Source organism: Humulus lupulus, chromosome 2 (genome assembly GCF_963169125.1).
Source record: "Humulus lupulus chromosome 2, drHumLupu1.1, whole genome shotgun sequence".
NCBI lineage: Eukaryota > Viridiplantae > Streptophyta > Magnoliopsida > Rosales > Cannabaceae > Humulus > Humulus lupulus.
Window position 1 is genome coordinate 20,024,634 of NC_084794.1, and position 13,533 is coordinate 20,038,166.

The following is a 13,533-nucleotide window of genomic DNA, read 5'->3' on the forward strand; positions in this document are numbered from 1 at the left end:
CAAAAAGCACTTGGTTGAAAAATACACCTTGAGACTTGATTATTCCAGAGAGCTATTTCCTTGAGAGATCCCTTAGTGCTTAGAGAATAGGGGGAAATAAGCTTTTGAACAAACGTTTTGAACCTTGTTCAAGTTGGTGATCCCCATTACTCTACACTTTGGTTGAGTGTGAGTTTGTATTTTTCATTGATCTTTTCATTCAGTTGTTCTTCTTGTATTATTATTGTTTTGAGTTTGTAATCCTCGTCTTCTATTTCTATTTACATATTTATTGGTATATCTTGTTTTAGAGTTTTGTTCGAATAATTCTCTTATTTCTCTCTTTTCTACATTTACTTGTATTGGTCATTGAATTGTAAACCTATTTATCTATCATCTTGTCCATTGTATTCTTTGCATAGAGTTGTATTTTTGGTTTTTCCACTTTTCCATTGAGCAATAAAATATATTTTCTAACAATTTTGGTTAGGCGCGTGTCTATATGTGACGGCCGAAAGATAGTCGTTCATCGTCGGCAACAGTAGCACACAATGAGGAAAAAGAGATAAAGAAAGAGGAAGAGAAGGAGTGAGAAAGAAAATAAAATTCTTGAGGAGAGAGAGAGAAAGAGAGATATGGGAAAAATAAGGTTGAAACCTTTTTTTTTAAAATTACATTTGGACCCAAAATATTAAAATTCTTTTCAAATAAGCCCTTTAGCAAAACTTTTTTAATTTTATAAAAATTCACAATTAAAGTTATAGAGCATTTGGGTCCAATACTTGACTACCCAAGTTTCTCTTTCTCTTTAATCTCGGTAATAACATAAAATCATGTTTGAAACACTATTTTTCCATTACTATTTCTTAAATTTGTAAACTTGTACATTTTATGAATTGAAACTCTGATTTATAATAAAAATGTATTATGAAAATGTTAGGTGTTACAGTTATGACTATAGTGTACGTCATCATGCAAAAAAATAAAATTGAGTTATAATTTCTTAAAATACCGAAAATAAGAAACACTCCGATGCCCCTACTTAAGAAAATTCTTATAAATTTATACACTCAATAATAGTATGCTGCCGTGAGGTATACAATAATTTTTTAATCAATCAATTAAAAAATAGGGATAATTGTGGCAAAGTACCCAAAGTTTGGATTTTGTACGCGGCATAAACCCAATGTTTATTTTTAGTGGAAATAGTACCCATAGTACCAAAAAGTGTTATTCTATTTGGTTCTGTTTGGTTTCCTCTGTTAGTGGCATCTGGGTGTACACGTGTACGCACCAGATAATTCACAGTTTTAATTATATTTAAAACCTTTAATTTAAAACTGATTTTAACTTTAAAAAAATATAGAAATTAATATGAAAAAGAAAATTAAAAGCTTAAAACTAATTAACAAATCAAAATTACTAAATTTGTAAATATTTACTAATTAAAATACTAAATTAAAACAAAAACTTAATCCAAAATCTAAATTAAAACCAAAATCATAATTAATTAAAAAAAACTAAAATCTTAACTAATTAAAAAAAAATCATCAACTTGGATTTTTAAAAACATAAATTTTCCTAACAAATTCAGTGTAGAACACAAAATCAGTACAAAAAAATCAACACAGATTCTATGTCTTCATCTCCCTCCTCAGCCACTTCTTCTTTCTTTCCTTTTTCTTCTTCTTGCCTTCCCAAGCTCGATTCCCTGTCTTCCTCACAAAAAAACAAAACCCAAATCCACAAACCTTAGAGATAAGTTGTAAAAGAAGCTCTGAGGAACCCAGCTCTTTACGGACCTTGAAGAAGACCCATGCTCCATTGCAGTGGCTCGACTCCCACACTTGATCCCCTGCCGTAGACTCGAAGCTCTTCACACCAAGAGCCGTTATTGAAGCTCAGAGATCGTTCCCCAGGAGCTACTGCCCAAGTAGTAGTCGGAGTCGTTGTCGTCATTGAAGCTCTTCGCTGAGGATTCGTCGTCTGAGCTCTTCGCACAAGTGTAGTTGTTGGAGCTCTAGGATGGGTAGTGGGAACCTCGCCCAACAGCTGCTATTGAAGCTCGAAACTCAGTACCGTGGGAGCTCTCGTAAAAGCTCGGAGGAAGAAGACGCCGGAGCTTGGTGGCTGCGATTTTTGGGGGCTGTTATGGGGTCGGGTGGTGAGGGAGAAAGAGAGATAAAGACATGGGAATGAGATAGATTTTAGGGTTTTCAATTTTTTTAAAGTTAAAATTAGTTAAAAAAAGGTTTTAAATATAATTAAAACTGTGAATTATCTGGTGCGTACACGTGTACACCCAGATGCCACTAATGGAGGAAACAAAACGGAACCAAACGGAATAACACTTTTTGGTACTATGGGTACTTTTGTCACTAAAAATAAACATTGGGTTTATGCCGTATACAAAACTCAAACATTGGGTACTTATGCCGCAATTATCCCTAAAAAATATGAAGAGAAAAATCTCATGTTTGATTACATAACACAAAAAATTATAGGGGAAAAAAACATTATGATTTTATTAGGTAGGTAACCATTTGGTACTGTTGACTGTGAATTTAGCCAACGACGTAAGAACGTCAATTACGACAAGCCTTCAAGAGAATAATAAACGACAACAGACAGTTTTTTATCAATGAAAGTAAATAACACGAGATTTTATAGTGGTTCAGCCCCGATAATCGGTAATAGCCTAATCCACTTAGAGATTTTATTACTGTATTCACACTCAAGATCAGATGAACCGTGTCAACTGAGTTTCTTCAGTGCAAAATATTCCAGAATACAAAAAGGGGTTCTCTCAGGGAAAACACTTTCTCTCTCTAGAACACAGGTTAACTCTTGATTTTGCCAAAAGTCCTTTTATGATCCTCCCAACTCTCTATTTATAGACCTGGGATTCTCAACTGATATCCCCTTTAGATCGGGATATTTCATTATTTACCTAATATTTATATTACAAAATAAATGTTTAAAATACAACTGATCCCTAAATTCGAGTGAGGATTGAGAGATTCCCGGACGCTTAGACCAATTCTTACTGAAGTAGTTTCGGGCAGTTTGACGTAGTCTCTCATGCATGTTGACTACTCTTCAAGCTTTTCGTAGGTCAAAGATGGTATGTGCATGGCTCTCCTCTGACCAAAAGTCATGTACATTTAGCTCTCCTCGAACCAAGGTGGTCCGAGGGTACTTACTTTGCTTCTTACTTCGGGCAAATTCGAGGCATTTCCCTTCATTGTGTCCAATCGGACACAATAGCCTTCTTCTTTGGCTTAAGGTGGTTCAAACCACCCTCTTTGGCTCCTCTATCAAGGTCCGATCGGACCTTGCACTCTTCTCCTCGGACCAAGGTGGTCCGAGCCATTTCTCCTTGCCATCTCCTCGAAGCAAGATGGTTCAAGGCACTCCCATAGGCACCTTGTTCGATCGGGCACAATGCCCCTCTCCTCGGACCTAAATGGTCCGAGCCTTCTTCGTTCACCCAAGGTCCGATCGGACCTTGGACCTTTCTCCTCGGACCAAGGTGGTCCGAGCCACCATTTACATCTCCTTGGACCAAAATGGTCCAAGGTACCTCCTACGAGTATGTCCGATCGGACATAGTCCTCTTCTCCTCGGACTGGAATGGTCCGAGCCTCCTTTGTTCAACCAAGGTCCGATCGGACCTTGGACCTTTCTCCTTGGACCAAAATGGTCCGAGGTATACTTTTCCTCCTCACCTCACCTTATTCAAGCCCAAGTATACCTCTTCTTCAACATACCCGATCGGCCATTATGTGGCTTTCCCCTTGAGTAAAACTTGAGCCTTGGTCACTCTTTGAACACACTCGAGCCAAACTTAACAAGAGGTCCCCTAAGCTTAGGTCCGATCGGACCTAATGCTTTTATCCTTTGAACCAAAATCCAAACTTCCCCTTCAACTTTTTGGACTTGGCTCCAATTCAATTATTAGGGTCTTTAAACTGAGGTCTGAGCCAAGCAACCCCCAGTCCAAATATTCTCTTCGGTCGGGTGTATTTGGCTTGACTATCTGTCCAACTCCTTAACTGATGTATTGGGTCATTACTATGTCAGATCACCCCACTAACTCATGCCATGTGTCAATTTTATTGCCACGTCACTCTTTTCAAATTTTTGGGATAACAGGTACCCTGTGTTTTTACAAAGTATCATTTTGGTACCATCTGTTTTTAATAATGCTCATATGGTACTATGTATTTTAAAATCGTACATATTTGGTACCCTAAACTCAAATTTAATTAATAAAATTTTACCAATTTAATCAAACTGCTGTCAATTATGTAAGTTCCAAATTTAAATTTAATTATTTAATTACATATAACTGATGAAAGTTTGATCACATTAACAAAATTTTATCTATCAAATCTGAGTCTAGGGTATCAAATATGTATAATTTTAAAATACAAGATACCATATAAGCATTATTGAAAACAGAAAGTATCAAAATGATACTTTACAAAAACATAAAGTACCAAATGAATAAATTCCCAAGTTTATTTGGTATAATAGTTTCCCTTTGACACACACCCTGAAATCACAAATCAAATCAATATACATCTAAAATTATAACCAAACCAAATAGTAAACGATTTTGATTTGATGTTTGGAAGAACAATACTAGATAATCACTGACTATTCCGAGTTATTTATGATCATTTAATGAAATGACTCTCTAATTGAAAGTTATCATTTATTTTATTTTATTTTGGTGTAAATCCTTTTCAAAAATGTCAACAGACAAGTTTGTTTTACTTTTTCTTTTAAAATAAAAATTATAATCTTAACTGACCAAAATTTTCTGTCCTTTGATTAGGGTTGTGCTATTTTAATACCGCTCTTTCATGAAGCAAAATTAAAATCTCCTTTATTAAAGTCAGAAAAGTTGACTCATGAAAAGAAAAAGCACAGTGTGTTTGAATGTCGGCATCATTAACCTTTTCTTTTTTTGGGTTTTGATTGAAAATATTGAACCATATTTTTCTAGTTTCAAATGTTGTTCCGTTGATCACGCCGAGGGGTCCATAAATTACATTCCTGCAAGATTGATGGCTTTGATCAGAAAACACACAACATCATGGTATATATATAGCTTTACCATTAAGACTTCCAAGTTTAATGATCAATTGTTATCATTAATTAAGTAGCAAAATCATTCATTTATTTTTGTCTTGTGTTGCACTTAATCCCTTTTTGTTCCCTCTTCACTGATAAATGTAACTTACTGAAAGAAAAGAAGAAAAAAAAGGTTTTACTGCCTAACTAAACCAAAATATCAGACTTGTGTGGTGAAATTTCAATAGGCCTATCCATAAAACCAAATTACAACTCACAAGTGTTGGGACCCAACAGAATTACATGTATACATGTGCTTATATATGGTAGAGGGAATTTAATGATTTTGAAAGCTTATGTAGAATAATATTCACAAACTGTACATGGAAGAGCCAAAGTGAGATTGTCAGGCTCAGACAAAGCCAAATTTCACAGCTTCGTCAGTTAAATCCAATATATATCTTAAACAAAAAGCAGAGGAAGAACCCTCGAAGCTACACAGAAAAATTGAAGAATAGCTCATAATTCATAATTGACACATTTAACACAAATCCAAGTCTAAAAGACTTACGAATCTTAACTTTAGTCTTTAGCTACTCACTGTTGCTTTACTAAACACACCTTTACTTGCTTTATTTACTCTACTTTTACTTTCAAACAACTAACTAACTGCACAATAAATCAAATGGTCCAACGAGAAAAGAAGTAGGGTCCTGGTCTAATTAATTTGGATAGTGCCATCAATGGTTGTCGATATGGGTAGGCACACATATAGAGAACATAGCAATAAAACTCATCGGTTGTGTTGGGTGAGTGTGTGTATGTGTATGATCACATTGTTTAATTTGCTAGACATTATAATGAATACAATAGCTATAGAGTCGTCCACTCCACATGCCATGCAAGCATGCTTTAACCTTTCCTCCATTCACGCATAATTACTCGGTGACCATATTAAAAAAAAATAAAAAAATAAACACTATAAATTACACTCTTTGGAGAACAAAACACAAAACACAAAACCCCAAGCCATAATATCCTTTTCCAAGCTCTCATCAATGGCTACCTCAGCCAAACATTGCTTCTCAGTCTTCTTCCTCCTCTTCCTCTTCTCAGTTTCTCAAGTTAAAGCCAGAGAGAGCAAGTTCTTCAGCAAAATCACCCACAAGAATGTCGTCCAGACCAGTGTCCCACAAACCAAACCCCCGGCAGAGTTGTCACCGGCGAAAGATGCTGTACTGTCTCCGACGCCGGCGCCGGAAACAGTAGTTATGGAGCCTTCTCCGGCACCTAGCTCCGTTCCGGACGAGAGGGATAATGGGTATGGCTTGTATGGTCACGGAGTGGGGTATAATGAACAGTATACCTCCAAGAAGGAGGTTCCGAGCACCACCGGCGTCGAGAATGAGCTTCTGAGCGAGGAATTCACCAAAGACGAGTGGTCAGAGAATGAAGAAGATGATGAGAATGAGAGTGAGGATGATCAACGAGGCCAGAGTGGGAAATACTTCAGTACTGGTCCTGTGACGAAAAACTACCGCTATGGAACCAACGGCTACGATCAGATCAAGCCTAGTGAGCAGCAAGGGATGAGTGACACCAGGTTTTTGGAGAATGGAAAGTATTATCATCATGTGAGTAATGAGAATAGTAACAATAAGGATAATTATAATTATAATTACAACAACAACAACAACAATAATAATAATTATAATGGGTATGATCAGACTGCTGAGAAGGACCCTAGGTATGTGTTTGATACCATGGAAGAGTACGAAAAGTACCAAGAGAGCAGAGGATATGTACCATGAATTGGTGTATGAGGAAAGAAGTAGATGTTGTGGGTTTTGGGTGTACTAAAACATAGAAAAACTCTAAATTATAAAGGGTTTTGTGCCATTTTTTTTCTTTATAATCTCTCTTTTTGTATTGAAATGAAAAGAAATGAAAGAACGATGTGTAAGGTAGTTGTTGCTTGGCTTGTGTTTATCTTGTGTTGTTCATTGTGTGAATCGTGTATACTCCTCCACACTTCGCTGGAAATTAATGGCTCTAAATTCATTTCCCTTGAAAACATTACATTTTATTTATTTCAATTCTTCGTTTGTGAAAGTACTTAGGATGTTAGGAGATTTTGTCAAACAACAACTGAAGATGAAGAATATAAAAATTATAATAAGCATTTCCTAATTGACAAAGCTAGTCCTTAAAAGTGCTCTGTTACCATTTCTCTCCCAAGTCATTAGAAATATTTTTGTTATTGTTTCCACTCATATTTCTCAAAATCAGATCCCGCTCTAGTAACTCCTCCGAATTTTATAAATTGAGCCGAGCCGAGAGTAATTGTTACCACTTTTCACTGGTTAGAGAGGTACTCTTTAATACATTAAGAAAAGATGTTCATATTGGGGTCAAACATCTTTTCTTTTTGTACAAAATTATAGTGATTAATTTGTTAATGGAGTCTAATAAGGTGGGAAGGTAATTATGCTAAATTTGGTGAATGGATAAAAGATAAAAAAAAAAGTGTAGTCTTTGGAAATTTATATACTAAGATTGGTTGAATCCTTCCACCCTATTATAATTGCCTTTTCTTACAAATTTAAGAAGAGAAGAAAACCAACATAAATTGCAACATTTATTTTCCAAGCGTTGGCTTGTGTTTTGAAGAAGTTTATCCATCTACAAGCTATCCAAGTTGAAAAATATATATGCACAATGCATCTTTTCATATAAAGAAGCTCCAATTCAAAATTTTATAATGATATAAATGTTGTGAAAAATATGATTAGAATAAATTGCAGACAACTTGTAAGCTTAGCTTTGAAAATGCATAAATAAAGAACAAAATAATTTAATAACAAAACAAAGAAAGAAAACACCAAGAATTACGTGGTTCGATCCAAATAGACCGTGAGTCTATGATCTACTTTCTAGGGCAGTCAAAGTTTCCGTCTGTACAATTTTAAAAAAATGAAAATGATGGCCTTGCCACTAAACTAAAGTGACTTTATATTTAAAAAGGAAATAGCAGCAATAGTTGTTAGAATAACAGTCGTAACAAAAAGTAGTTAGGCATAGGTGTTAGTTGTCTGAGCCAATATTAAACAAATCTCCACCCTGGTTCAGAAACACACACAGATGAGTAAGACAAAAACTAACTGCACTTCATAGCCCCGAAGGGCTTAACTCATTTCAACTGAATCAGATCCAAGTAGTAGTAAAATTTATTGCTTGGAAGCTCATTGGTTATCATATCTGAAGGATTATGCTCTGTGGAGACCTTCTTCACTTCTACAGCTCATTCAGTAATAAATTCCCTGACAAAATGTAACTTGACATCTACATGTTTTGTCATTTCATGATACATCTAGTTTTTAGACAAGTAAATTGCACTTTGGTTGTCACAATGGACAGTGATAGCTTGTCCTTGAAGCTTTAGTACTCGAGCTATTCCTCTTAGCCACAAAGCTTCTTTAATTGCCTCTGCCAGAGCAATTTATTCAGCCTCTGAAGTAGATAGTGCGACCACCTTTTGTAAACTAGCCTTCCAGCTAATAGCAGTACCAAATGCAGTAAATACATAACCAGTAAGAAACTTTATAGTATCTAAACAACCAACAAAATCAAAGTTCACAAATCCTTCTATAACATCTAACCTGTATTGATCATTTTCAGCTCCACCATACATGAGACCCTTCCCAAGAGATCCTTTAATATATCTCAGAATCCACTTCAAAGCCTGCCAGTGAGCTTTACTAGGATTTGACATAAATCTGCTAACTAAACTTACTGAATATGCTATATCAGGTTGAGTACAAACCATGACATACATCAATGAGCCTAATGCATTTACATATGGAATCCTAGCCATGAATTACGTATCTTCTTCTTTCTCATGAGCTTGATCATTGCTCAGTTTGAACTGTTGTGAAATGGGTGTAGAAACTGGTTTAGCATCAGCCATACCAAATTCGTTTAGAACTTTCTTTAGATATGCTTCTTGCGATAAGAACAACCACTTCTTGTTTCTATCTCTCTTGATTTCTATACCCAAAATTCTGCTAGCTGCAACTAAATCTTTCATTTTAATTTTTCTTCTTAGTTCAGTCTTGACCTTTGCAACCTCACTCTTATTATTACTTGTTATTAGAATATCATCCACATACAATAGTAAGAAAACACAGGAGCGAGCTGTTAAAAACTTGAAATAAACACAGTTATCAAACTTACTTGTGTTGAACTTAATCCGAGTCATGAAATCATCAAACCTCTTATTCCATTGTCTATAAGATTGTTTTAAACCATATAGAGATTTTCTTAGTTTACAAATAAAATCTTCTTTACCCTTTACTTCAAACCCCTCAGGTTGTCTCATAAAGATAGTTTCCCCAAGCTCTCCATACAAAAAAGTTGTTTTAACATCCATTTGTTCTAGTTCCAAATCAAACTTTGCAACCATGGCTAATAGAATTCGAATAGACCTATGCTTTACCACGGGTGAGAACACATCATTAAAATCAATACCTTCTCTTTGTGTGAATCCTCGAGCAACTAGTCTTGCTTTATATTTTCCTTGTACAACTCCAGGAATTCCCTCTTTCCATTTGAAAATCCACTTACAACTTACTAGTTTTGATCCTGAAGGTCTCTTAATCAATTCCCACGTATGGTTGTCGTGAAGAGACTTCATCTCTTCATTCATGCCATGCATGCCTTTCTTTACTAGCCAGAGCAACCTTGTAACTTTTAGGTTCATCATCTAATACCTCACTTTCTACCACAAGGGAAAAAGCCATAAGATCAACATAACCATATCTCTCAAGTGGTTTGATTTGCCTCTTTGATCTGTCCCAAGCCAAAATATAGCCTTCTTCCTCTTCTATTTCAGGTTGTGCTTCTTCTTGATTATCATCTTCAATGAGCCATTTTCTAGTCTGATTTTTCTCAGTTTTATTACTAAGCTCCACCTCAAACTTGTCTTCTTTTGAACTTCTCCGCTGCTTGTTAACATCTACACTTTCCTTAGTTTTATAGGCCATTTCTGACTCATTAAACAACACATCACAGTTTACAATGCATTTTCTATGGCCTGATTCCAAGCACCATAGTTTTTATCCCTTCACTCCTTCTAGATATCATAGAAACATGCACTTAATAGCTCTTGGTTCCAGATTGTCTTGCCTAATATGGGCATAGGCAATGCACCTGAAAAATCTCAATCTGTCATAATTCAGAAGATGACCAAACCAAAGTTCTTCAAGCGTTTTCATGTTCAAGGTTGTTGAAGGACACCTGTTAATCAAGTAGCATGTGGTTAACACAACCTCTGCCCAGAAAACCTTGGGAAGATTTGCACTCAATACCATACATCTGACCCTTTCAAGTATGGTCCTATTGAACCTTTCAGCCAATCCATTCTGTTGAGGAGTTCTATCCACTGTTTATGTCTTGCAATACCATCTTTCCTACAATATTCATCAATGAAATCAAAGCAAAATTCAAGACGATTATATGTTCTAAACCTCTTGACTTTTCTCCCTATTTGGTTCTCAATTAGAGTTCTCCAATTCTTGAAACACTCACATACTTCATCTTTAGTTTTCAGGAAAAAGATCTTGTTGGTATTAAAAGAGTAAATCAAAGATACGCAGCGGGGAATGTGCCGTTTTTAATAATTATTAATACTAGCCAAGATCATACATATACATATATATTAAATCACATACAGTCAGATTAGAGATTACCTCTTGTGGCCTATCAAGTGTCCTCAAATATTTTTGTATAAATTCAACGATCTTCCTATCCAAGTTCTGAAAGATCACACCTTGATCTTCCAGACCAATCCTCAAACACACAAAGACGTGTGTAGGCACGTAGGATTCAAAATGTTAATGTATAACTCTCTAGATGTACTCAACACATGAGATCTAGAGAGGTTTGATAGAGAGAGGAGGAATTTAATACTTTTCAGGTTTAGGAAAACTATCATTTCTGTCTCAGAGAGAGAGTCTGACACTCTATGAAAACAATTACTTAAACAGTATCGCTTCTTTTCAAATTTATAAAAATAATTAACTAATTTAATTAATAATTATTTTATTAGAATAAATATGATCAATTATAACCTTATTTAATTAATTAATTCAATTCATATTTAAAAAATAATTAAATAAATAAATTATTTGAAATTCAAAATTCAAATCACAGGGATAGGAAATCCCTGTGTGTGGCACCACACTAACTATAAAGTGAGTGTAATGCCCCAAATTTCCTAATAAGGTTTAGGACCTTGATTAGGAGGCCGGGAGGGTCATAATTGATTTATTATGTTATTAATTGATTATATGCATGTTTGTCTGAATTATATTATTATATGATGATAAATGCATGCATATGAGTCCACATTTTATTATAAGGACATTTTGGTAATTTGACCCGTTGATGGCATAATTGTGTATTTTGGTGCATGTTTGTAATTAATTGATAAGGCCACATTACAATGTGGATTTGTTCGATCCATTTGGCATGAGATGATCTTTGAGTGCAGGTTAGTGGTTTAGTCATAACAGGATTAAGTTCGGGGCTCGGGATGAGTCTCGGGGTAATACAGAGATTAGAACGTTGCCGGGAATTAAAGGGTAACGGGAGATGAATTATTGGTAATTGAGAATATCGAGAATAATGGGAATTGGAGGGTGTTAATTATGATTAACGAAATAGGCGGGAAATGATGATTTTTCCCTTGGTGGCTGTTAAGGTTTTATTTTAGGCATGAGGGCATTTAGGTCTTTTCACCCTAAGCTTATAATTAGCCATTAGAAGGCTGTGGAAGTGAACCAAAAACAGAGCAAAGGTTACTCTTCTCCCGTACCTCTTTTTCCTTCATTTTCTCTATTAGTTTTTGGGCTATTTTTGAGGAACCACGCCTTGAGGGTTTTGGTTATGCTCTACCATTGAAGAGGGTGTGATTATGAGATTAAGGTGAGTTTTTAGCCATTAAAACTCTTGTTCTTGCTCTGTTTTTCTAGTTGGGTTTTAGCTGATTTTTGAGTTGGAAAGTTGGGAATTGATGAGAGTTTTGACAAAGGATGCTTGGGTTATGATGCCTAGGTTTTATGTAGATGATATTTGGGTTCAATTGGGGGTTTAAATGATGTTGGGAAGCTTTTGGTTTGGGTTAGAAATGGTGGAGTCGAAGGGAGAAGTTTTTGAGCATTTTCTGGCTGAGTGTAGCGCTATAGAGCCCATTAGGGGGCGCTACAACGCTACTCAGGGAAGGGAGCATGCTGACTTGAGCGCTAGGGCGCTAGTGGGGTAGCGCTGGGGCGCTACCTTGTTCCATCAGAATCCCGTTTTGTGTATTTTTAAGGGTTTTTTGCTCGAGGTTTCAATCCTTAAGGCTCGGGATCGAATCTACTCACCGTTTGGGTACAATTCGGGGTCCCGGGAGTGAGGTTTAGGTTAAGATCCTATTATTGTTGATTTTCATTGATGGAGGTTATAATTTCTTATGATTAGGTAACCGCTAAAGAATCAAAAGGGTCCATCGTTCTCAGGGGTCATTCTTGTTCTAATTCTCGCTCGAACCAGAGGTAAGCCGCACCCTGTATATGAAATGCATGGTTATTATTGAGGCATGATGAGTGTTTAAATGTGATGCATGTGATGCACGAAAAACATGTGGTTAGGGCATGCCATGAATATTAAATATGAGATTGATGAGAGCTTGAGACTCTATGTTTATGCATGGTCCTGATTGTGCTAGCAATTGTTAAGTAAGAATGCTGAATGCCATGTACTTGGATATTTGACATATGGTATATGTCTGGTAGCATTGCTTACTTGTGTTTTGCACTGACTTACTAGTCAGAATTGGCAATGGTGTCAGATCTGTCTGTGAAGCTGTGACTTACTAGTCAAGTTCACAATGGGTTGAACACTGGTCATGTTTTACTGACCTCAGAGTCAGAAACGGCATAAGCGTCATGAACGAAGAGCCGATAAAAGATTATAAGCGCTTGAATGACTCTAGGAGCATTAATGCTGGACCGACCCGAAGGTCGATGAAAATTATAAGCACTTGTCTAGTCTAAGACTAGTTACTCAGAGCCAGGGCCAAAGGCCTAGGTGACTGTTTTGTCACATGGCTAAGGGAGCGGAATCCCATGTTAGTGACCCTGTGGTCACTCGATAGGTTTATTTTGGTGACTATTTCATCAAATACATATCATGTTTAAGCTAGTGAAAGGATCACTTATCTACTCGATAGGTTTATGCTGGTGACTATTTCACCAGATACCTATCTTGTTAAAGCTAGTGAAAGGATCACTTATTTATAAAGGGAACGGAACCCACCTTAGTGACTTTTACCACTGTCACTCTTCTATTCAGGGCTATAAGCCCAGTATGGTTACCAGAACCACCAATGTTAAATCACTTATCTGATTAGGATTGACTTGATAGTCATCC

General features: G+C 36.1%; 1 protein-coding gene across 1 annotated transcript; it reads left to right on the plus strand.

The window, feature by feature from the left end:
• The first annotated feature begins 5,992 nt into the window (after nt 1–5,992).
• LOC133817434 (protein E6) lies at nt 5,993–7,050 on the plus strand. Its single transcript, XM_062249949.1, has one exon. It carries the CDS (start codon nt 6,120–6,122, stop codon nt 6,870–6,872), a length of 753 nt encoding a protein of 250 aa, XP_062105933.1. The 5' UTR covers nt 5,993–6,119; the 3' UTR covers nt 6,873–7,050.
• Nucleotides 7,051–13,533: the final 6,483 nt, after the last annotated feature.